Genomic DNA, 27,254 nt, shown 5'->3' with positions numbered 1-27,254 from the left:
ATGGTCTCACATAGTTTTCACACATCCTTCTCACTCTCATGCATGCCTTGATCCTGTCTAGACTCTGATACATCTTACACCATCAGCTTCGTTTAAGTTTATAAAACATATTGTGCATGTGTACACATTGTCCTATGAGCATTTAGTTTCAATATGATGCTTAGTTAAACAAATCTAAATACTTGATTTCTTTTGGAGCTTCCAACCAATGAATTGATTTGACTTAACTTCATTTAGTTCTTGTATCTCTTTATTCAGTTTGTCATTAAGAATGTGAGCTATTTTACATAAATTAAGAATTATGTATATTACATTTTTAACATAGAGATGTACAGAATAGTTTTAAAATGAGAGAAGTATATGAATTATTATAAACTCTAGGAATCATTAACTGAAAAAAACTTGAGAGTAGAAAGTTTAATTCCTCACTGTATATAGTTTGGCTAATAAAGGCTATTGTATGAGTCTTTAAATTCAATAAGTATATGTATATCAGCTTTTCCTCATTAACTTGATGTAAGACAAAGAAATTATAGTGTAAAATAATGTTATTTTAATAACCAGCACAATTTTCCAGCAGATTGGACCAGTGTCATGTTCACGATTTGGTCACTATTATGATGTATCAAAAAGGATTTCTCAGGAGCTTCTGGGGAGTTCAAAATGGCATGGATTCTTCCTTCCAGAACACATAACTTCAGAACTTAAGGGAGAATCCTGGTAAGTCGACTGCTCGTGTAACAGCAAATTCAGACTTCAGATATCAGTAGATTGCATTTTTACCTCAATTTTGAATATTTCATATGCAAAGGTGGAATAGCCCAATAATGCTAGTTTTCTACAATATATAAGAAATTATACATGTATTTTGTAATATCCTATTATGTGTTTTTTTTTTTAATCTGGTTCTGTAAACTACTATAATGTGATAGACCTGGATACTAAGCTAATTACAATTAGTTGCTTGCTAATACTTTTCAGTAAGTGATCTTTTAAAGGATAAGCAAGTATATGTTTTTGCTTTTTTATTTTATTTTATTTTTTATTGAATCCTGTCTGAATTTAAACTATGTGCCCAATTATGACCCTGAAATTTCTGATCCTCCTAAGCTCTACCTCCAAAAAGTTGGGGTTAATTCTATATGCTACTATACCTGCTTTTATGCAATACTGGGTCTTGAACCTAGTGCTTTTTGCATGCAAGGCAAGCACTCTTAACAACCAAACTACATTTATCACTTTATGCTTTTTAATATTCCATTTATATTAAGACATTATACTTTTAGTGATGCTGTAAATAAAACACTCTGTAATTTAGGTGGCAAGATAGTTTAGAGTTTATAGTGACAAAAATTTATTAAAGCAGAATTCTGAAAGTTACAGACTTAATATTAAATAATGTATAAGATATTTAGAAAGCTTACTTTGAATTCTTCCCACAGTAAGCTGCTGAACAGATTGTAGCCTGTGTTGTTGTTGGTTCTTTTTTTTTTTTTTTTTTTTTTTAGCACTATCAAATCATCTTTAAATTATTAGAGTTTATAGACAGGAAACTGTGAAATTAAATGACTTAAATGTCTTGTGTCTGTTCTAGAAATAATACCTGAACATTTAGTCAACACTATTCAACTTAAGCCTTTTTCAGAATTTTTTCACTTTGTTAACAGGTCCTCTAATCTATAGTCAGAGACATAAAATGTCACATGGGTACTGTTTTAGTTTTAGTGGCTATGTTAAAGAATGACTACTATGTGTCGGGTGCACTACTATACATCTTGCATTTATTACCTTCTGTCATCCTTATATCATGAGCAAATATTTCTGTTTTCCAGAAGATGTTGGTGTATGTAGATCTTGCAGGGTCTCAACTAAATGATGGAACCAGGAGAACATGTTGTAGCTCTTTCTTTGTGCTTCATTCCTTTTGAAGGCTTTGGTGTCTGCCATTTTCATTGTTTTGTTGCAGACAAAAGAGTACTAATGAAGGAATGAAAACATGATCCTGGTACTGACTTCATGCTGCTGTGCTCTTGGGATCCCCCCTTGAATTCAGAGAAGTCACAATACCCTCATGTAAAAGTTGGGGGCTAAGAAACAGAAATACACATATTTACCCATTTAGTTTTGTTATTGTTAACTTTGAATCATTATGTCAATAAATACTAGTTTCCCAACTTTGACTGCCCATTGAACTAAACACACACACACACACACACACACACACACACACAAGCATTTGAGCAAAAAGTGATAATACCTGCATTCAAATTTATTGCTGACTTAGAATTCTGTGATGGCAGTAATTCTATATATTTCATTCAAAGAATGCTCAGCCATATAAATAAGAAATGTGAGCTAGGCCCATAGCCGAGTTGTAGAGTGCTTGCCTAGCATAGATTCAATCCCTAGCACCACAAAAATCAAATAAAGTATATATAATGGTTAGTGTAAACAAAAAAGACCTTTGGTTAATCATTTAAAATAGGCATATTTATTGTAAGGAGCAAACATTGTTATGCCAGATAATATGAGGTTTATATTCATTCATTCATTCCGGTAAAGGGAGGAAGAAATTAACTTTAGTCCAATGCCTCTTTCAAGAAGGGGACTGTTCAGGCTTATGACCATAGCCTATCCATTTAATTCTACCAACAGACTTTTGAGCTGAATAATACCATCATAGTTTATGGGAACTAGAGGTCAGAGACGCTAGGCAACTTTACTGTTGTTGCAAATTATAAGTCACTAAAGGCAGTGGTTCTCACCCTGTGGGTCGTGACACTTTGGGGTCAAATAACCCTTTCATAGGGGTCTCAGATCAGATATGCTGCATATCAGATATTTATATTATGATTCATAACAGTAGCAAAATTACAGCCATGGAAGTAGCAGCAAAAATAATTTTATGGTTGTGGAATTATATTAAAGGGTTGCAGCAACCACTGCACTAAGGTAACACCCAAAAACATGTTGGTAAAACCTCCACATTGTGGGAAATATGCAGCTCACCAAGCTGAGGGGCCAAAAAGCTATACTTCGATAAACTATGAGGATGTAGTCAAATGGTCTTTAAAATGTATAATTGCTGGAATGTTTTTTTGAAAGCTAGCAGTTTCACACAGAATAGGAAAATTTATAGATTTTAATTACCAAGGCAGTATTTCATTTCATAGTAGTTAACTGATAATTCATTTATTTCATATTAAACTTAAATGCTTAATTAAATGTAATTAAACTTTAAACATGTAATTAAATTAATTTTGAATATGGGTACTTTACCATGTGAGATTTATTTTAATTTATGAAAAGTGTATGCTCATTTCACTGACATGAACTTTATTGGTTCATTTATAAAACAATAAAGCCAGGTCTTATACTTGTCTATACTTTTCCTGTAATTAAGACTAAAGGATATAGTTGTGTCCTACTACCATGTGTGAGATACAATATATAATTTCGTAATTTCTAAAGGCACTATTGATAACATGTGAAGATTTTTTTATAGCAAGTAAAACTGAAGGTCATTTGAAATTTGCAGTAATTAATTTTAAATTACTGGTAAGTTTATCTATAGAAAATGTTCATACATATACTGTAAATTTTCAAATTAGAGCCTAGGCATAAAAACTTGACATATATCACAATATTGTTACTATTGCTTTGGAGAGCTGGTGCCTACAAGCCCCAGCCCTGGGCTGGTGGAAGGGGAGGATCAGAAGCTAAAGGATAGCCTAAGTCATGAGACACCACCTGCACACCAAAAAGATCGCTTTGACACTTCACTGTCCTGAATGTCACAGCATGGGAAGATAAGGATGACAAAAGTTCATTCTGAGAAAAATTCTGTAACTTCGATTTACTTTTTAACTGGACATTGTTTTGAGTTAACCCTTGATAACAGGTATGTCCAAAAACAGCAAATGGATTTGTTTCCTTACTAAAATATACTGCCATTCCACAGTCAGGACAGCAGGCAGTTTTCCTGTTGATCAACAAACCTAACATACTACCCGACCTGCTACTCCCACTTGTATTCATTGCCTTTCTGTTCCTGTGATAAAATATCATGACCAAGGAAATTGAGGGAAGAAGGCATTTATTTTGGCTTACGGATCCAGAGGGATAAGAGTCCACTGTGGCAGCAAGCATGGCAGCAACGGGCAGGCCTCGTGGCTGGCACAAGAAGCTGAGAGCTCCTGTCTTCAACCAGAAGCACAAAGCAGAGAGGGTGAACTGGAAGTGGCCAGGGCTTTTAATCTACAGGTCCACCTCCAGTGACACAACTCCTCCAAACTCTCCAAAAAGTCCCACCAGCTGTGAACCAAGTGTTCAAATAACTGCACAATAGGATCAATTCTCATTCAAATCACTGTACTGCTAAATCCTACCATCCTAGCCAAACTTTTGTGTCTAGTCCCTCACCCCATATCAAATTATTTAGAGACTGGGGTCTTTGTTATGGTTTGAACCTCGAATAGCCTGCACTTGGTCACAGCTTATGTAACTATTATGAAGACTTTGGAGCCTTTATGAAACAGAGTCTTGTTTGTGGAGGTAAGTTACTAGGAGCAGGCCTCAGAGTTAGAGCCCTGGTTCCCGTCCCATAGTCTGTTCTCTGCTACAAAATCCTATCACCATGAACTCCACCATACCTTCCTGCCATGATAAACTGAAATCTTTCTGAAATGGTGATAGATCTGTGCTGCTATAACAAAATACATGAGGTTGGGTGATGGATAAAAAACAGAAGCTTCTTTTCTCACAGGTGTGTATGCCAGAGACTCCAAAATCAATGTACTAGCAGGTTTACTGTGTAGTGAAGGCTACCAGGTGTGAGTCTCTCTTATGCCTGGACTGAGATGCCTGGGTGTTTGCAAGCAGAGTTAAAGTTTTGTCAGGTGAAGTCAACAAAGCCAAACAGCCAAGTAACTTAGAAACTTAAAACTAGTGAACAAAGTGACAGTCTATGAACTGTGAGCTAAAGAAAAATATTTGAAAACAACTGTTACTGATTCATGATAAAGAGGAAAGATGGTAACATTGAAGAGCAAAGAAGAAAGCATCCAAATCTCCAAAATATTGAGGAAAGATTCTAAGGTTTCATATATGCTGAAGTATACAGATAATAAAAGCAAAAATAGACAAATAGAACTATATTAAAAATATAGTTCTATTCTCCACAGACAATACAATCACAGTCAGCAAGCCTCACCTCTTCAGAAGTATGTGAGCTCACATCAGAGATAGCACTTTTCAACTTTCAGGCAGTTGAAATAACTCCCTGTGTTAGCTATGATATGGAAAAACATTCACTCATATTAATTGTAAGAGTAAGAGTTATTGAAACAATCTTAGGAAAAGGAATCAAAAGTTAGATTAGCTACTATCTTTTTACTAGTATTCCATTTCTGTGAATTTATCATAAACAATGACATGTTATCAAAGATACATACACATATATGTGTGTGTGTGTATATATATATATAAATTACATCTTACAATTGCTACAAAAAGAAAAAAAGAACCCACTGAGATCATTAGTCACCATGATAAAAGCAGTCTTATTCAGATGATGAAGGTGAAGCCTCATTGTATTTAGGTACAAATATAAGGAGAAAATTGACCACAAATATCAAATATTAGAAAATTCAAGGTGCTTTGGTGCAAAGACAAATAGAGTAATATCTGGCAGAAGAGGGAGGACTAGAGGTGTTCTTATTGGGCAAAGAGAGGATATGTTTACTTACATGAAGTAAGTAGAAGGGAGAGTTGACAATGTGGGAGAGAAGAGGGTGCTGCTGGGATGGAGCGTGAGAGAACCAGGTGTGTGCACAGCTCAGTAGAGGGATTTTAGATGGTTCATGTGGCAACCTGCCGAAAGACTGTACATATGGTGCAGGTGATGATGGGGGCCTATTCCCTTCGGGCTTTTTACAAGAAAAATATCACAAACCAGCAAACTTGACCCAAGAAGACTGCTTCTCAACATGCCAAGGATCTAGAAGTCCAAATTCAGGTTCTGGCAGGATTTCATTTTAGTGAAGATTTTTCTCCATAGACAGATACCAGAACTGTCAATTCACATGGCAGAAGAGGACACAGCCTCCTTTAGGTCTGTTTATAAGGATACTGATCCCATTCCTGAGGCCTTAATCCTCATGGGCCAGTTACCTCCTAAAGATCCCACCTCTTAAAATTATTGTATGTCAATGTCGAAATAGGAATCTAGGGAGACAGAAATATCCAAACTACAGCAGGTGGATAGATACATACAGTAGTGAGTGTGTCTTCTGGATACACATAGTACTGGATGTATCTTGATTGTTTCTGTTTTCAAGGCATGAGTGTGGAAAAAAAAATGATGCTGGAAGTTTGAATCAAAATGGAGAAGAGGTGAAATTATCATCTAGGAGAGTCAGATTGCCAAGCTACCTCAATAGCCTCTTGGAATTTATAGTTGTTAGTTTAAAGTCAGAGCAGTCCAGTGAGTGAACCTTTCTCTGCCCATTTTCAGCTGCATTGAGGCAGATGAAGAGTCCATAGAAATTTGGATTAGCCAGAATAGTTTTGCTAAGAAACTTGACTATAAAAAAGAAGAAGAAAAAAAAATGAAGATAGAGAATGGCCATGGAACAAGATAGTTAATTAAGATGCTACCAAGTATACCACAATAAGGTAAAGCTGTCCACTGTAAATGATGGCCTAGGAAGATTGAAAGTAGCTGGAGAAGAAAGTACATGAAACTGAAATCGTAGAGGGATGATTATTTGATAATGACACTAACTGATGTGTGATAGTGAAAGAAACAGCTTAGGAAGGGTGAATAAATGGAGAAGACCAAGAAACTGAAGAGCAGAATATTAGAAGTGAGTGGTGACCCAGGGTTGGACATCCCATACAACTGTTAGGGCCTGTAGAAAACATAATCTAATAATGTATCTAAAAGTCAGTTACTGACGGGAGCCAATGTAGTGTCAGTCTGAATTGTTTTTCATTGAGATTATCATATCTTCACTTAGCAGTCTCCATGCCAGACAGGGAATTGCTCAGCCATGGTGGGAAGTATTTTTCCAGCTGTGGTCCAGAGGTCTCTGCTGGTCATTGATGTCTTCACACTCTTGAATGCATTCTTAGACTCCGTGTCCTTCTATCTTAGTTGAGCTTCCATAGTCAGACTCAAATTCAATGGTAGTTGAAAAGCAGGAAAAGAAAAGCCAGTAAATGACAGCCTTCAGGGTAATCCTAATGAAATTTTTAACTTGAAAATTACTTGTGAAAAGACTTCACAATCTCTGGAATCACATGCAAATTATATGCTAATAGACCTTTAGCTCAGCAAAGTATTTTATACAATTAGTTGAGGCATGTATTGTGCCTATTGCCTTATAAAGTGTTCTTACTACTTGTCGTAGTTGAATCCTTGAAGTACACATGCAAATAGAACTTTGGTAAGATAAATTTTATTTTCCTATTGGCTTTCAAAATAATGTGAAAAGGTGCTTCATCTTTATTTTAATTAATTTGTAATTATGGGTGATAATTTTTGAGGATGATAGTCTTAATTTTCTATATGGCTCTGCTTTTCTCTCAAATATTTCTATTAGATTGTTAAACACATATTTAAGTGGCCAGAGTTTCTTATTTTTAAATCCTAGCAAATTACTTTAATGAGAAAAAGCATTCTTGAACCATATAATTTTAAAATCATGGTGGGTAACAGAGAGAAGAGAAAATTTAAAGTTGCCTGTGTCGCACCTTGAGCTGAGTTGTTGGCCCAGGTCAAGCCAGAACTAGTTCCCCGGCCTCCCAAGGCCTTCTTGCTGTGTGTGCTCAGTTATCAATTAGTATGAAAATTTTCCTTATTTTATTCCACTCCAAGTTAAGTACAACCGAGGCAGGTTGGTGAAGATTTCACAGGTATAGCTAGAAGCTCTCTCCTTACAACTGCAATCTGGAGTGCTTCATTTAATGAGTTGAATGAAACCATACTCTAAGTTCCTGTGAACCACAGCAGTGTTTGTGAACCCTTGGACTCCCCATGCACTTCATTCAGAGACTTTAACATAGTGTAATTGAAAGAGCAAATTGTCACAGCTTTAGAATGTTTTCAGGTTGGTTTGGTTGGTTTGGTTTGTTTGTGTTGAGACATGCTCATTATATAGCCCTAGCTACTTGAAACTCACTATATAGACTAGGCTGGCCTCAAACTCAGCAGAGGTCTGCCTGCCTCAGCCTCCCAAGCACTGGGGTTAAAGGCATGCACCACCATGCCCAGCAAATATTTTCATTGTACATGCCATTTCTGTCACTTAATGATATATAACCTTGGACAAGTCATTTATCCTATAATGAGCCTTAAATTTCCCAACCACAAAACAAGGATAATGACTGTACTTTTATCACAAGGTATCCATCAAATGCTGTGACACCAAAGTCTCTTTAGTATTTACTGTGTACCAAGCATTTTATTAACTGAAATGACTAAAATCAGGTAGGCTTCTTAAATAGTATACCAAGAGTCTGCTTTCTGCCTGTAAATTTTTCTCTTATCAACTACTTATAGTGATTCCATATTCTATTTTATATTTGTAATTCATCTTTTAACAGACAAAATAGTTATCTTTTTAAAGACAAAAATGTATCTTTTTCCTGTTGCCCAAGCTTTTTTTTTCATTTGTGAAACTAAGAATAATTTTAAGTACTTGGTATTTTAAGGTTCAAAATTAGTTCCAACGCTACAGAACTAGATGAATGATTGAGAGCACCTGTTACTCTTGCAGAGAACTGGAATTTGATTCCCAACACCTACATGGTAGCTCATAATCATCTAGAACTTCAGTTGCAGAGAATCTAAAGCCACTTTCTGACCTCAGGCACAGTCATGCACATGTAGACAAAACACTACTAATAAAAATAAATCTTAGAATTTAGTTCAAATTACTATTTGTATGCTTTATATTTCTATATATTGTGATAGCTTTAAACACATAGAACTGAAGTTAGCTCATTTTAATATAAAAATTGTTTAAAATTATGAGTAAAGCAAAATAGTATGTGTGATTCAAAATGGGCTGCTATGGGTCTGGAAACATAGTTCAGATGTTAAGAGCACTGGTAGTTCTTTCAAAGGACCCAGAGGATCCAGAGTCAATTCCCAGCACCTACATAGCAACTGTCTGTACCTCCAATTCCACCCTCACACAGACATATATGCAGATAAAAACACCAATGCACATAAAATAAAAGTAAATAATAATTTTAAAAAATGGACAGCCTTTAAATATTTGAAATATCAAAACTTTGTTAAATGTTTGGAAATAGTAATAACAAAGCCATTGTCTTATTTGTAGACAAATATCCTTCTTTCCTTCTTGCAAACTCCTATCACTAGACACATGTGCACATGCACACACACACACACACACACACACACACACTAAAATTTCTCAACATATGAGAACCAAGAATAAAGCCAAAATTTCCAATGGAGATAGAAGGTACTTATTTTTATCAATATGTATATATGTTTTGTTTTTATAAATATAGAATAGCAATCTGAACTAACTAGTAGTGCTTAGTATTTTAGTAAGGCACAAATCTCATTTTAAATGATTTCATCTTATTCAGAAGTTAATATTAGTAATTATTATACATAAATGTATTTCTTTATTTTTGCAAAAACTTTACTCTCTAAGAACTTCAGTTAAATCAAGAAATTTATTACTTAAAAGAGTCTAAGCATCATTAGCTAGTGGATTGTTTTATGTTGGTAATAAATAAAGTGATTCAGATATATTGGTTTTATGCCTTCACTTACATTCTCCAAAATGAAATATTGAACAAGATCAAGAGACAATCTATGGAATTAGAGGGGGAAATGAAAGAGAGAGAGAACATCTGAGAGAGAGCTTAATACTTATTTTTTTCTTTTTTGATTTTTCAAGGCAGGGTTTCTTTATGTAACTTTGAAGCCTGTCCTAGAACTCACTTTGTAGACCAGGCTGGCCTCGAATTCACAGAGATTCACCTGCTTCTTCTTCCCAAGTGCTGGGATTAAAGGCATGCATCACCATCACCTGGCTTAATACCTCATATTTTTATGGACACAAACAATTCAATGTCAAAGAAAGTCAATTTTAAAAACAGGCAAAGGACCTGAGTAGACAGTATTCTTAAAAAAAAAAAAAAAAAAAAAAAAAGACATACAAGTAGACAGAGCTATGGGGGGAAAAAACCTCAATATCACTAGTCATTGGAGCATGTATATTATGTATATTTTTCATCATTTATGTATCATTATGTATATTAAAGCCCCAATGAGATGTTGCCTTGCCACTATTACAGTGGCTGTTATCAACAAGGTAAAGGGTTAGTATTGGTGAAAATGTAAAGAAAAGAAATCTTTGTAAACTTGGTAGGTGTAGAAATTAGTATAAACTTAGAAGACAGTATGACAGTTCATCACAAAATTAAAAGTACAACTATTGTTATCTACTAGTGCTACTTTTATATATAAAGAAATGAATTCGGTATATTGAAAGGATAGCTGCATTCTGTGTTCATTACAACCAGGAAAATCAACAAATAAATGAAAAATATGGTATGCACACAAACGTGTAGCAGAGTACTGTTTAACCTTGAAAAAGAATCCTGTATTCTACAACATGGATAAAAGTAGAGAACATTCAGAGGCTCTGTTAATGCATTAGGAGGGACTGGGTGTACATATGCTCTCCTTCAACCCATAGTGAGATTCATCAGATTGGTAGCTGCAATGTATTTCAGAATCTGGGATCTTAAAGCAGATCTAGCCCCCTTGTGTAAAGGTAATTTACCCAGATGAAAATTGCATCCATTGCATTCACATAATAGCACTGTATTCTGAAAGTTGAACTAACTAAAACAAATGTGTGCTGACACAGGACACTTACAAAATTGTCCTTACACAGTTATTTATAGACATGTTCTTCACATAAAAGTAGAAAGTCATGTCCACATAGCCTGTGTTGTCCCTGAAGAGTGTAGTAACCACATGAATCATACCTATGCTTTGCAGCCCTTCATCTCCTGGAGTCACATTTGTTTTGTACAGAAAAGCTTTCTTTTCTCGTGTTCATTCTGTTTCTGCAAGATAGGGACTTTGGAGTCAGTGGCAGCTGTTCAGGAGTGCACACATGTACTGAGATGCACATGTATTTTTGCTGAGTCAACTTGTATTGATGTTGCAGACTAAGCAAATGGGCTGCTGCACTTCTTAACTGCACTCAGGAAGCAGGTGTTCTTTAGTCTCTCTAAGTTTTCCCTGAAACATCTTACAACATTTACAAGGGATATATCTCAAGTGTTCTTTTTAAGTCCCAAGTGCACCTTAAAAAATTATTTTACTTTTTTTAAAGTAATAAACAATGCTTTACCATTTGAGAAATAATTTAGATGTCTTAAACCCATGCATTTATTTTTGCATCTTCTTTTAACAAAAGAAGTGAGTAAACAATAAATTTAGTAGATAACACTGTTTGTCTTAATGTGTCCTAAAAATTCAAATTATTAAGGTATTTTAGCAGATTGTTCTAAGAAAATTAAAACTTTGATAGAAGATGAGCTCAGGTGACCAGGACATTGATTTGGGAGTGTGTGGCTTAGCAGTTCATTAACTATGTGTTAATTATGTATGATTACTCCTGAAAAGCTATGGTGGCTTCATCTTTTAGGTTGCTTCATTAAATCATTAATTTTCTTGGAGTTAACTAAGCCCGACATAATTAAGTCATCTCAGTCTCCACAGATTTTTATCCTCCCATAATGTTAAAAATTAAGCAATTTAGTATGAGATGATGTAACTTGTTCCCTTTTTACATATTGGCTTCATATTTTAGATTATCTGACATCAATTTGATGCATTTTTTATACTTAAACATTCCAATAAATTCATACTTTTAATTGTTTACTTACTATTATTGAATAGATATTTTACTTCTATGTAGTAAGCCCATTTATGTATTTGAACTACTTCTTACCAACAGTTCTTTGTCCCGAGACTACATGAATCTGCTTCAGTTCATCCAGAACGTCATTTATACTGAAGGATTTGATGGCTCTAATCCCCAGGTATGAGTCCTTCCAAAGCCTTCTTTAGTCATGTGTAGAATGTTATTTTCAAATCTTGGGGGCATGCTTGGAGAGCCTGAGGAAAATCAATAATGTGCACCCTGTTTTCACAGACAGTGTAAATGGGTAGGAAGTATTTGGGTGTATTCAGAGTTTTGGCTGGGTTCTCAGGATGCACACAAAACAATCACATGCTTTGTAAATGCTGATTGTCTTTAAATACTTATTTATAGCTTCTGAGATTAATAAGTAATTATGTTTTTTAATTATTTCTAACACTACCAGGTTCATATTTTTCTATTAAAATGTTATTTCTGTTATTCAAACCTTAATTCTAAATTCCCATATGTGTAAGCATTACCACAAGATTTTATGACTTGTTACATTATATTTTGAATTGTTTCATTGAATAAAAGATTTTTTTGTTATATTTTATAGCATAACTGGTCTCTGTACCTCTAATTTTCCACTTTCTCCAAATTCCCACTACTGAAGATGTTCCACTTAGTTTAATTTAAACAAATGAGGAAGTTTTATTGTTAAACATCATTCCTTCCAAAGATTTTTCTCAGTTATTTTAATTGCGCTTGACATAAAAAGGTTTGTATTATTGTATTACTTTAAGATATGTATGTTATTTTAACAAGTGTATCTCTACAACATTTGTTTTTAATGAAGACAAAGAAGCTAGAAACTAATTTTTAGCATCTTTATCTTTATTTGCTGTCAATTCATAAATTTTAAATTTTTTATCAATTTACTTGTATATTCAATAATTTCTCCATCACAAAATAAATAATTTTTAAATTGATTTGATTGCCAGTTTAATAGCAGGCTTAAAGTATTTATGTGTATCTGGAAAGCATTTATAGATAGGTTTTAGTATTTCCAATAGTGTTTGTAGTGACCGCTGGTATTTAGTGCAATTTTACTTCATTCCTTATTACTGCAGTTTTTGGTCCTAGCTGAGATTTATGGGTTCTATCTCTTCTTTTGGTGCCAGTGTGCGTCTGGAGAGGCAAATTGGTCCCTGACAGACACCTTTCCCCACTTGCGGTGGTAGCTATGGAAACAGGCATGTCATAACAGTTCCTATGGTGCAGTGTGCAGAGCTTCTGCTCTTGCAGAATGATGACACCTCTTCTGAAAGCAAGAAATTTATAAAACGCAAAAGAATAACAGGAATCACTTTTTCTTTGCTAAGGAATATGTACATAAGCACCTTAGAAAGAAACCTAAGAATCCTTAGTAACTAACGTGTTGAAACAAAATCAAGATTGTTTCCTTGTTTATTTGGGTGTGGAAAAAGCACAACACTCTCAAGAAACAATTGATTTATTCTTGAAAATGGATAGAAAATAAAATGGAGCACATTTAGTTCCCTGGTGGTGAGAGGCTGTGTAACAGCTAACTTCCATAAAGACCAGACAGAATTGAGGTGAATGTTTCTATAGTGAATACCACAAATGCTTAGAATTTTCAAATTACATTTAAATATACCAATAAGTCATTGAAAAGTCAACTTGCTATTTCTTAGAACTACAGTGTCGTTACTAAGGTATTAACTCATGGAGTGTGTTGCTTGCCACGTTCCCTGGTCTGTACATCTGTCTCAGAAACTGCAGACAAGTTCAGGAAAGGCAAGTAGGTGCTCTTTTTAAGCAATGGTGTTCTTGGGTCAAAATAATATTCTGATAGTGAAGTGAGTCCAACTTTTGAAAGAGAAATTTTCACTCCATTGCACTTTCAAATAATTTGAACTAGTTGAATAAAACAGTTAAAACACGCTCTATAAAAAAGATTATTATCTATTTTCTGTAATCTATAATTAACCTTGGTAGTAAGTTAAATTGTGTAGCTCATCTATAAATATATTTGGGTGGAAATATTTAAAAACTGTATTATAATATTATTTGAACATTGATTTTCCAACTTGGCATACTAGATTAAACATTAGATATTCTTTCTTATGGGAATAAATGTATTTACTGTGTAACTATCAGCTACATTTTGTATTTTAAAAACTAATATCTGAGATAACACGAGAGATTCAGCTTTTGTTCCTGCAATATGAAATATATTTATGAAAATATATTCTTTATGTTGAAGTATTATGTTCATTTTTATTCTGATGTGCACTTATAGATCTTATCATTCATTCATTATTTGACTCAGTGTTTTCATTCTTTCTATGTATATATGCTAGTACATGTCAGTCACAAGGCATTTGTTGTCTAAAAGTGTTTTTAAACATTTAGCAACTCCTTTCTGTCACAATAGTAGGTAGTAGTGACCATGTGCTGAAAGACCAGTGATCTCTAGGTTCTGGACACTGCTCTCCTCTACCTTCACATTTCATTCTCACAGCTGTTTGATCTGTCCTTCAATTGGTTCTTTATTTCAGTTCTTTATTGATAGCATTGCAGTGCTAGGACTTGAACCCAGGGCATTGCACATGTTAGGCCAGTACTACGCCACTGAGACATGCCTCCAGCTTTTATTCCCTGTTTCTATTTCCTCATTGTTCTCTCTATTGAGAAACTAACTTAGGCCTGTTACCATGAGATAACAAGTTTAGCAATAACAAAGCAGGCCTTAGGTTTTTACCAGTTTACTTAAATGTAAGTTCTGAGTAACAAAGGAAGTATCTTTTCACTTTATTTCACATAATTTGCCAGAAACATACTTGTACTTTTATTTTTAATAATTGTAGTAAGGTTTATCTTATTGTAATGTGTGTGTGCATGCACGTACATGCACATGTGTGTATGCTTATGTATGTATGAGTCAGGCACAGATCTCCTGGAGCTGGAGTTGCAGCTGGTTGGGAGCTACACATGCAGGTTCTGGGAGGAGAAGGGGGGTCCTCTGCAAGAGCAACACCCACTCTAAACCCCTGCGTCCTCCCTGTAGCCGCCTCCCATATTTGTGCTTCTAATATCTTCCTCATGCATCTTTTCACTTCATCTTTCTGGGTGATACACAAATACAATTAAACACTTCATGACCAAGATTATAACATATTAAAAGCAGCTGAAAACTTTCATTTATACCAAACATATACATTGTTTTCTCATGCTAGGTTTCTACACAACTCAGTATAACTAGTATTCATATAATTTCATTTATATTGTATTGTATATTATAATTCCTTATCCCAGGGATAACTTAAAGTTGATTGGTAAATATCTATATTATATGCAATTATTTCATTGTTGTGTATAAAGGACTTGAACATACATAGGTTTGGGAATCCAAAGCAATCTTTAGAATGAGAGCCCCCAGGAATACCAAGAAGTGACTGTATATACAGAATCTTACACCTACTACATAGTCCAAACTCCTCGTCTGTTTTATTCCCCTACCTAAATACTTTTGTCCTCTTGGGCTTTCAAATGTTTAGATTATTTTGCACTATCACCCTTTGTCAATAAATTCTGTTTATAAAGGGAATACACAGACTCAATTTTTATCTCCTCTATTGGGAAAATGGATTTACCTGATTAATAATCACTGTGGCTTAATAATGTTTAGTGCTATTTTATAGCAACAGTGAGTGATACATTTTAGGGCCCTATTTCCTCAGAAAGCTCATTTAAACTGGCACATACCTGAAATTGTGGCTTTAAGAAAGAACACCTTACTTGGGAGGCAGAGCCAGGTGGATCTCTGTGAGTTCGAGGCCAGCCTGGTCTACAGAGCGAGATTCAGGACAGGCACCAAAACAATACAGAGAAACTCTGTCTTGAAAAAAAAAAAAGAAAAGAAAGGAAGGAAGGAAGAAGAAAAAAAGAAAGAATGCCTTATTCCATTGCAAATGTAATAATGATCTTCCAAATACTTGCATATTCCATGTTTTGTGTACACCTCTTTTTTGTACCCAGAAATACTGCTAGGTTGCTAAGGAACGCATTTACAAAACATTTCTTCAGTTAGAATAACCCAAACAACAGAACTTGTAAACATATGTTGTCAGATACTTATTGACAAGTATCTTGCTTTTTTTGTTTTTTGGTGGTTTTTTTTTTTTTTTTTTTTGAGACAGGGTTTCTCTGTGTAGCCCTGCCCATTGCCTCTCCTAGAGCTTGCTCTGTAGACCAGGCTAGCCTTGAACTCAGAGATCCACCTGCCTCTGCCTCTCGAGTGCTGGAATTAAAGGTGTGAGCCACCACCACCACCTGGAGTATCCTTTTTAAAAATATTTTATTAAAAAATTATTTGGCACCATTATTTTAATCATAATGTCAGTAGTTTCTAAAAGTCATATGCTAAGTGTTAAAACACTGAACTTAAATTAGTAAATTAGTAAAAACAACTCCAATTTAAAAAAAAAAAAAACTAGAGGCGAATATAAAGTATAAAACCAAAAAGTTTTAAAGCTGTAAACACCTTTCAAACAAAAGCTCACAGAGCAGGTGATAGAAAGTTAGGTGAGTAATATAGACTTCATGGTTCATTGGAAGAGATGTAGAATTTTATAATGCTAGGAATACATTTGTAAGGTTCTGAATTAGCCTTTTTCTCTCCCATTACCTCCAATGTCTAATATTATTTGGGGATTTTACTATTATTGTTGTTTATTTGTTTGTTTTGTTTGTTTCAGAGACCAAGTCTTACTTTATACACCTGGCTGGCCTGGCACTTGTTTTATAGACTACTTTGGCCTTGAACTGAGGCTAATCCTGTGCCTCTACCTCCCAAATGCTAGGAATACAGGCAAGCATCACAACACATAGTATTTGTCTGTTGTTTTAACTGTCTCATACAGAATCCTTGGACAAAATTCAAATTGGATTATTATCATGACCTTCAAATTTTCGAAAAAAAAATTTTAAAAAACCTCTCCATTTGTTAATAGACAGTGTTTGCTGTGTTGTTGGATGACCTTGAACACCTACACTCAGTCACTGGCCTGCACCAGTATCCTGAGTAGCTGGAACTGTTGATGTAACAGACTGGCTTTTTCCTACTTTCTTTTATACTCTTATAATCTAAAGCATGTTCTAGATACTCTTCTTACTAAGATTGCATCAGCTTGTACCACATCTACTGTCTGGTACTGTGTGTTTACATAAGAACTAGTAGATAAAGAAGTGATATATTTATAAGCAGTAACTATGCATTTACCTCCTCTCACTGTCTTTTAGAAAAAACAGAAAAACATTTTAAGAATAGGAATTCAGAACCTTGGCTCACCATTATGGGGAGATGACATTTGCTGTACAGAAAACTGTGACAACAGCCTCTGGCTTACCAAGTTCCTCTACGTTCTTCGTGGCCTTCTAAGAACCTCACTGTCAGCCTGTATCATCACAATGCCAACACATCTGATCCAGGTAAGACCTTGTCTTCCTTATCCAGTAGAGAAGTAGAGGACAAAGTGGCTTTAATTTTCATTCTCTTTATCACTAATGATACTCGCCATCGTTTTATCTGCTCATTGGCTATTTGAATATCTTCTTCTTTTTTTTCCATTTTTATTGGTTTATCTTATTATCAGTTTGTAACGTTCTTTATATAAAGTTCCTTTATGTATTTAGCAATGTGCTTTACAATAGTTTTCTTCCACTCTATGACATCCCTTTTCTTAATAGTCTTTTGAAAATACAAGGTTTAAATCTTGATGAGTTTCATTGATTTTAATTGGTCATTACCATTAGCCCTCAGTCTTTATTGATCTTGGCCTCTCTTAAGATCTTTTCCTATTTTCTTCTAAATATTTTGCACATTTCTTTTCTTGTATTCATGAGTTAACATATTCCTCTTTTAATTTTGTACACAATTTTGATTTGTGTTTTTTTAACAACTTCTGGTTTCTACCATTCTAATTATTCATTAAGTAAATGTGTGATGAGACTTCACTGGTCCTCTTTTTACTCTTTGGCCCTTGAGGCAGTCCTCTGGTGTGCGGGGATTATAGATGTGAGCCATCATGAGCAGCAGTACATTTTTTGGGTTTTTTTTTTTTTTTAACCAAAGTGCTTTATCATCTCAAACATGTGATTTCATGTGATCTTAAATATCTTATACATTACAGTCTTGTATGGAGGCAAGGCCAGACTTCATGTGGCTTTATAACAATGTAATATTAGTATGACCAAAAACTTCTTTGCACAATGCCTGGTTTTTCCTAGATAGATGACCAGTAAATGTGAGTTGAAGGAATATTGATTCTCCCTTGAAAGATTATTTCTAATATCTAATTATTGAAACTAAATATATGTTTTTGTTTTATCATACCTAGACCATTCCAACAAATGATAAATGCACTAAAATATCATTGAGTTGCATTAATTATATATAGTAATGCTACACATATCTCAAAGCTATGGTTGAGAACTGAGGCATAAATAACAAGACAATTTCTACTCACTGGCCAGTAGAATTTATTTCTAATAAACATGATAGGTTAGCTTGGGTTTCCTTTGCAGGCCCTTAACAAATAATTCTTAAACATAAGCTATGTTTTTATTATGTTAATAACAAAATATTATGTATTTTCATGTTATTACTATGATGATCTTGAATCTGTATAAATATTGGAGGGAAACTCCTTTCTCCAATAGTGCTGAACATGCTGTACATGCTTGTAATGTTTTCATTGTTCATCATGTTATTTTCAAATAAATACTTCAGTAATAGCTTGGTTACAGATGGTGAGCTTGTTGGTTTTGATGATAGCTCTGAAGCTACAGGTGAAAGTTCAACTCTTCATACTCGCCCTGCAGCTGCATTGTGGCTGCAGCTACTCACGAGACACTAGCATCTCAGCGCCTTCCTGTCCATGGATCTTTACCACAGCTCTGTGAGATGCTTAGTTCTGCTTCCCAAGGTGATCCAATTGATAAATGACAGGGCCCATTTTTTTCCCTCAGATTCTAGCCCTTTCCATCTTTATAGTTACATCACATAGCTTCTCAGCCATCACAAAACCTACAGCTTAGCTCTTGGCTAACACCGCTATTATTTAGTATTTTTAAGGACAAAATTATCATTGCAAAGTCCTCAACAAACTAGATTATGTGAAAGATTAGGCAAAAGTTTCATTCTTGACAAGGGACAAATATGTGGATATGTTTCCTTTTGCAAAATTACAAGTAAAGAAAAACAGTTGTGAAATAACAATTTTATATGTATTTTTAAAAGACTATGAAAATTTTTTAAGGAAAAACAAAAGGCTATGTTGCAAGTGATTGCTACTGTCAAAGCTCCCATCCACCATGATGTCTCTGACAGACTCCTTTAGCCTGTGTTCCAAGGAACAACAGTAGTACTCGTAGGAGTTCTCATGTCAGCCCCTCTACACCACAGGTCAGATGGTTGAATGACAAGGACAGGAAGTCAAAGGGTAGAGACGTTTAAGCCTTTGTAAAACAGTATTCTTTAAATTTATGCTTTTTAACATATTAAAATAGAAATAACAAGATTTAAGGTGAGACAGGTGGTGTGTTTAAAGTTAAGCACTATGACTGTGTTCCTCTGAAAGAAAAATGATCTTAGTAAAACCACCCACCACCTTCTAATATTTCTCATTTCCTCACAGTTCTACAAAGCTATCATACAGTGGCATGTTTCTAGCTCTGCTTATCAATGGTTTATAAAAACAATTGCCTTAAAAACTATATATTTAGCTGGGTGGTAGTGGTGTACACTTGTATTCCCAGCACTTGGGAGGCAGAGGCAGGTGGATCTCTGTGAGTTCGAGGCCAGCCTGGTCTACAAGTTCCAGGACAGCCACGGTGGGTACATAGAGAAACCCTGTCTCAAGAAACTAAAAAATAAAGGGGGAGGGGGGCGAGAAACTATGTATTTGTTTTTTTATCAATACATTCAGCAAATGTAACTTAACAATTTGTTCAAATCAGGTATGATATAAGTAGGAAATAAAACTCTTGATAACTTACAAAGACTGGAAGGGAAAGCAGAGAGAGTAAGAACTGGTAGCAGTTTGCTTAGAAGCTCAATCAGAAGCACTGGGGAGGTGGTTTAGTCAGTAAACATGAAGACCTGAGTCCGGTCCCCAGAACCCATGTAAAAAGCCAGATGCAGTGATACCCACTTGTAATTCTAGCACTGGGGAGGAAGATACAAGTGGACCCTCCAGACTTGCTGCAAGCCCCAGGTCTCGGTGACAGACCCTGTCTCAAAAAAGAAGGTAGAGGTGGTTGATGCTTAAGGAATGACACCCAAAGTTGACCTCTACACACACATACGTGCACTTACACACACACCCTAATTAGCATATGAATATACAAAACTGAAAGATTGAGATTGTTTCATAGAAATTTGTGAAGTGATTACCATAGGCCACTTGTAGTCCTACACTCTTTAGATAGTAACTCATGTAATCCTTATACTATGTGCTGATGCTGTTTTCTTTTCTCAAGATACACAGCAGAAGTTAGACCTGAGCAGCTCCTTTCTAGTTCATGTTCACTTAGCTACCATTCTATGCTGCTTATTCCATAAAGATACTGGCTTAGAATTGAATTAAGGAAGATGGGAACAAAGCAGTATTCAATGAATTAAAAAAAAATGTGCTTTTGCAGGTGGAAATGCTCAATAAATTACTTGGTCTTAGTTAATTTTCTCAGTCTTAGCTTCTTCATCTATAAAAATGTGGCCAAAAAAATACACAATTCAGAGGATGAAAAACACCAAGTACTGACACATCGTGGGCATTCAGGAAATGTTAGCAATCATCATCAGCACTGTGTATTACTTCAGAGACCTTCAGAACTGATCATCTGAGCAGAGCGCTGTCAGAAATTTAAAATGTTCAGAGTGCTGATGCAATGGAAGGACTGAGAGAGCAGCTCAGAGGGGGGCACCAGCTTGGCATGCTGGAAACTGGCTGCCACTACCAACAGCAGAAAGAGGAGATCTTCAGCTCCCTGATCTTTTTCATGAAAACCACTTGGCAGTATCCTCTCTTGGATTAAGTTTAAGGCAGAGACATGCTTGTCCATTTCTTGGGAGAATAAACTATACAAGACTCACATCAGTTTTCCCACCATGACCAGTACTATTTCTGGAGTGCCTAAGACAGAGTTGAAATGGTGCTTGTGTGACTAAGGGCATTTTAGCTCACTCACTCACCCACTCACTTATTCATTCAGATACAGCAGGCATGATAGGTATCTATGGAGATAGCGTATTAACATGACAAACTCACTGTACTCGGGGATGCGAAAGATAGGCTAAACAAAAATTAATATGAGTGCTTGTGGTTTGGGTTTGGTGTTTTTGTTCTTGTTGTTCTGGGTGTTTTGAAGTTTTTGGTGGTTTTTCACCTATGTATGGTGTGAGTGTGTGTGTGTGTGTGTGTGTGTGTGTGTGTGTGTGTGTGTGTCTGTGTCTGTGTCTGTGTCTGTGTCTGTGTGTCTGTGTGTGTGTCTGTGTGTTGGATATTTGAGCTTTGGTGTTGATAATTGTTTCTGTCAGGAAAAAGAAATGTCGTTTTATATCCTTGGAAATTTTGTCATATAATTAAGCATCTTTAAATTAGCACTAGACTAAGAGTATATAAAATATTTTCATCTCTTAGAGTGGTAAAACAGCCAATCAGTGTTCTTATCTTAGTTATTAGCATTCTGTCAGACTTGTACAGTAATGATTAGTTACCCTTTATTGTACTTTTGGCATGCTTCCCATGTGTAATTTCATTGTAGGGAAGGAACACATAGTTAAGGAAATTGCAAAAGAGGGGGAGAAGTTAAAATAGGGAAAATAATAGATTCAAAACTGATTTTAACTTATTGTTGTAATGATACTTCTAAGCAGAATGAACAAGGGTGATTTTAAATTTCTTATTTGAAGTATTTTATGTTCAGTCTCAAAACTTTAAACTTGAAATTTTTTATCTCCTTCGAATTAAAGGTTATTTCTATAATAGCATAATAGTGTACTTTGAAGTAAATGTGTAAGAAGTAAGTTCTAAATATCATTTTTAAAGAACTAAAAATATTTAGCAAGTAATTATGAATGTCTTCAGACATAAGTGTAGTTTTAGTTTTCCTTAAGAAGTAGTAGTATTACTCATAGCTCTCTTGCTAGAGTATAGTTTAATATCTACCCAAAGACATTATCCTAAAATGTATGTGAAGATGGCCTCATTGCAGATGATTCTTGTTAAGTATTGAACTGTGGGGTGCAGTGTGACTAGGGCAGAGCCACGGTAGTGCCCTATATCCCAGCCTTACTCTGTTCCCACATCCCTGCTGAGTAGTTGTTCCACTCGCCAAGAAGCCTGTTAAAGAGCCCCTGAGAGCATGTGTACAGCCCTCCATGTTAATAGTTAATTGGTGAGGATGGCAAGATGAGAGGACAGCCGAGCATGTGGTCTCTCCAACTCGGGCAGTAGACAGGCCTTTAGTGACAATAACGGCAGATGCTCACATTCTCACGGCTTAGCTATCCACTCTCGTTGACTCAAAGTTATCATAGATTGAAAACAAAGGTTATATCTAAGAAAAGTAACTAACTCTTTAAACCCTTCTACATGTTAAATTGTAAGAATATTTTAACTTTCAAAACTTTATGTATAAATGACTATATGAATGGTTATTATCTTCCAAATTATGCACTGTACTTCTGCCCCCCCACACACACACACACTTACTATTGGGAACAAATGTTTTTCTCCTTTGATGCTTTTTAGCAAGATGTATTTTTGGCAAAGTAACTAAAGTACTTTAAAATGGCACGTTTTAATTTCTATATCTAGTCAGATATGACACCTTCATTCTTTCTGATTTATACATGAGAATTGTCTTAACTATTTGTGAGATTTGTTATCTATCTCAAAATTACGTAAACATTTTATATCTTTTATTTTCAATTCCAGTGACAGCTGTGTGCCTATGAAAAAGGAGAAGCAGTAATATTTCTTTCAGGAAATAAACACTTAGTTTTATGCCTAAATACAGTTTTGTTAGCAAAAGAAAAAAAGATTTCCTGTGGCTCGTATACTTCTCACACAGCATGACAGGTTATCTTTGATTTGTATTTTCTTTATAGATTAAAAACACTTTAACCTAAAACTGTTAGAAAGTAAACACTGGCACACTTGGTATTAAAATGAAGGGTTATTTTCCTATATCTTTCCCATAACTTTCCTTTCAAAGACTATTTACTTTTCATTATGCTAGTTTTTATCAGTGTTGTCCAAATCTACACTCTTTAAGGAACTTTTCAATATAACCTACGATGTTCCTCAGGCTGTGATAATGAAGGGTAAAGTCTGTTGTGTTTGCTGAGAAACATCAGTGCCTGAACTGCTGAAGCTTTCTTTGTTTCAGAACGGATTGCAAATTTAAAACGAGACTGCAGCATGTTTTTATTTATTGTTGTTGAAACTTGGTTACTTGATATCTGTATCCAGTGTTCTTATCACATAGTTACTCTCTTCCAATGATATGATCCTTACAGTGTTTACCCAAGCTTCTCATTGAACAAAACTTAACCACTGCTAATGGGCTCGTACCAAAGAAAATGCATTTCCTGCTTTAAAAAAAGAGGCGACCCTATCTCTTAACAACTGAATGAGGTTTAAACTGTTACCTTAATTAACAGCTTTTCAGATTAGTCGATAATATCAATATACTAGAGCTTTGAAGCCACAGAAATGAGTAATGCAGAACATTTGTCTGTAGAGAAACTTTTCCATCTGTAACACTGGGTCCAGTGCCGGAATTTTACCAGCTAAACCAAGTCAAGCCATGCCTGCCTTTACAAATCACTAATATGAATTTTGCAAGTAGACTCCAATGGTCTTCTAAATTTATCTTTTATCTTCAAATAAGTAAGAAGTAATTTTCATTCTTAAATAAGAAATAAGACAGTGAAGGTGTCAAAGGTGTTTGCTACTAACCCTGACAATTTGAGTTTGGTTGCCAGAATCCACTTAGTGGAAAGTGAGAACCAACTCTTGCCAAATTATCCTCTGACCATAGGTAGGTAGGTAGGTAGGTAGGTAGGTAGGTAGGTAGGTAGGTGACAGGCAGACAGACAGACAGACAGACAGATAGATAGTGTGTGTGCCCATATATAAATAAATTAACACAAAAATTCCATATACAAACAAATAAATGGGTAAATGTGCATGCTGTGTATAAATAAACACATGTGCCCATATACATATAAATAAATGAGTGGATGAATAAATGAGATCTAATGTAAAGAGTTAAATATAACTGCTTGGTAAATAATCAAACTTTTGTTTATAACTATAAAATTTTGAAAAATATTTTTACCTGTAATTGTTGTGATAATCATTACAGGAACAGATTGGCATATTTTAAATTATTTTATCTTATATATTAGACTATTTAAATGGCTTTTTAAAGGGACATTGTGAGTTTGGAGCACACACTGCTCTTCAAGAGAACCTGAATTCTGTTCCCACCACCCATGTCAGGCAGCTCCATGGGGTCTGAACCCTCTGGTGTTCACAGACACCTGCACACATGTACACACACCCACAAAGAGAGACATGGTTTTAAATAATCTTTACAACTCTACTTTAATAAGGAGAATATTTAAGGATGAACATTATGGACGTAACCTCCTGATCATAGCTACTCATACTAATGGATAAATAAGCTACATATTCTAGGTGTCATTTCCTTCATGATTCCTCTCTTAATCAAGGTATTGTCATCTAATAACCAACCTGTAATTGTTTCAGATCTTAATTGACCCAAAAGTGATTGTAGGGAAATGACACATTTACAAGATTGAAAAGAACTTTTTTTTTCAAGTGAACTGAATTATATTCAACTCATCTAAGTTTTAGACTGTATGTGTCAAATTCTAGTAACTTTATGTAAGTCTAGTAAGCTGTAAAAGTAGTTGATTTTTCCTTAAAATAGCAAATAATAGAACTATTTCAACCCTCTTGGTAGAGGTTGGGATTCTTAGATTACTCAATTGTTTTCTGTTCAGTATGCATATTAGCAGCATCTTGTTATAGTCTAAGACTGCCACAGCTTGTGTGCATCATACATGCACTATATATTTAACTGGTTTTCTTGGTCAAAATAGCTGAAACTTTTACACTTCACATTATCTATAATTTGCCTACTGAATTTCTTCCTACAGCAGTACATGGAGCGTTTTTGTATTAATGTAGTTATATACACTAAATATGAGAAGGATGTAGTAACTGCCAGTTAGATTTGTGTTCATATTAAAAAGGAAAAATACCATTTAGAACCCTTTTTATTGTGTTTCATGTAACCGAAGTATATTCAGTATATTGTAAAGAAAATAATCAGTGTGTGTGTGTGTGTGTGTGTGTGTGTGTGTGTGTGTGTGTGTGTTTTCACTTTCTCTAAAACAATTGGGATGTTGTTTCGTATTGTGACTGATATGTAGTGTTAGCTATTATTAGCTAAAAGGCTGTTTAGGGCCAAGCTGAAATTCATCAGTGGTATGAAGAGTAGAGTGTCTCATGGTATAGAGAGTGAGTCATTGTTGGGGCATATGGGACCTTTGGCTGCTGGACCACATCTTCTTTCTGATGACCAGTGTCTGGGCAGAGACACAGCTGTTCTGAGAGCAGAATAGGCATGGACCTGTGTGTTCAGTGTTTGTGAGCTGGAAACCAGCAGAGTGGGGAAGGGCCTTTGACATTATTTTTACATAGGGTTTTTTTTTTTTTTGGTATTTAAAAAAAGGTAGAAGTGTAACTGTGTATTTCATAAGTAAAATTATTAAATCTTTTATCCTTTGTGTTACAAGCTATCTGAAGAATTCTTGTGAGAAAATTAGGACTTTTGAATTATTTCTGTTTTCTTACTCGTATGCTTACCTTTCTTAAAGCATGCTTAGTGTCTGATAAGAGATATTTATTTATTAATGCTAAGACAAATGTGCTTGTTACTAGTTATATTTTCCAGCTGCTTAAGTACCAGGTCAAATATTATGCCCTGATGTTATATTTTAGCCCTTTGCTATTAATTACATTATTATTATATAAAAAGTTCTAGCTTTTTAATAATGTTTTCATACCCTACGTAGTTAATCTTTAATGTTGGGGAGTACAAAGGGAGGGATTAAATTAGCCTTGTAACCTCTTTCTCTTCCAGGCTGATGATGGAAAATAAAAGCTCTTAGTCACAAAATGTAACACTTAGAATTAATATTTAATTAGACTATCAAATTGTACAGTGTGGCTGAAAGCTTCCAAAGAGTTGTTAGTGCCACAATTGACCTACAGGTTTAATAATAACTCACTTCTAGAAGCAAGTGCCAGTTCAGCAGAGTAGAGCCACTAAGAAAGTCCTGAGAGATTAAAATCAGCAAACCAAATGGCAGGCAAGGATTCCTGGGATGGAGCCTTCTGGAAAGCTGGGAGCTGGAATAGCTTTTAAGCCAGGATTCAGATGAGAACAGTGGGTGAAAAAGCTGATCCCTCCTGTTCTGGGAGCTTCTGGTTGTAGGCCAAAATCTTAGAACAGATTTTTACTAAATGTTTTTGCTGCAGCTATTAACTTACATTGAAAACCAGATATCGAATAATTTTTCTATAAAATTTAACTAGTTTTTTGTGTAATCATTAGTTCTTAGTATTAGTACATAAAATCTGTAAGTTCAGCTCATTAGATTATCGGGTAGGTTTGGCGCTGTACATCTATGCTGTTTTGCTGTGACATGCTGTTTCCTTGTTCCCTGTATAGTTGATTTATATGGTTCATTTCTATATTATTTCATTACAGAGCATTACACAGAGCCAGAGAAAGAGATTGGGAAATCCATAGCCCAAGACTTTTTCTTTAAATCATATGTGGTATATATAGATATATCTATATCAAGGAGTATGATTTAAAGGCATAATTTTAGAAAGCTTACATTATAAAGCAGTTCTACATTTGCTTATGCTTATGATGTAATTAAATTATGAGATAAATAATTAGACCTCCTGGTGAAACATTGGATCCCTATATATTGGAAAAATTCATATGCTGAAAGTAAGGTATTTGCAAATGTGTAGCTATAGTACAGAGACTAAAAGGGGACACTTTAAATAATGTATTGGTTATATCTTAAATAATGAAAGAAAAGCGAGTCATTAGTTAAAATCCAGCAGGTGAGGACCTTGCCAGCAGAGGGAGTAGTCCTGTCTTGTGTCAGGTTCCCATCAC

The 27,254-nt window shown here is 35.0% G+C and overlaps 1 protein-coding gene across 4 annotated transcripts in view; it reads left to right on the top strand.

Moving 5' to 3' along the window:
• Elp4 (elongator acetyltransferase complex subunit 4) overlaps window positions 1–27,254 on the top strand; it is a 196,543-nt gene that overhangs the window by 57,526 nt on the left and 111,763 nt on the right. For all 4 annotated transcript variants that reach the window (XR_005091368.1, XM_028877860.2, XM_028877862.2 and 1 more), the window contains exons 5-7: window positions 581–720; window positions 12,024–12,108; window positions 17,256–17,444. Coding sequence is in view for 3 of the 4 variants with exons in the window: in XM_028877860.2 (XP_028733693.1) it covers window positions 581–720; window positions 12,024–12,108; window positions 17,256–17,444 (414 nt within the window). In the remaining variant the exon portion in view is untranslated. The remainder of the gene's footprint in view (window positions 1–580; window positions 721–12,023; window positions 12,109–17,255; window positions 17,445–27,254) is intronic.

This window comes from Peromyscus leucopus, chromosome 4, assembly GCF_004664715.2.
Source record: "Peromyscus leucopus breed LL Stock chromosome 4, UCI_PerLeu_2.1, whole genome shotgun sequence".
NCBI lineage: Eukaryota > Metazoa > Chordata > Mammalia > Rodentia > Cricetidae > Peromyscus > Peromyscus leucopus.
This window is presented reverse-complemented; position numbering and strand designations above follow the sequence as displayed.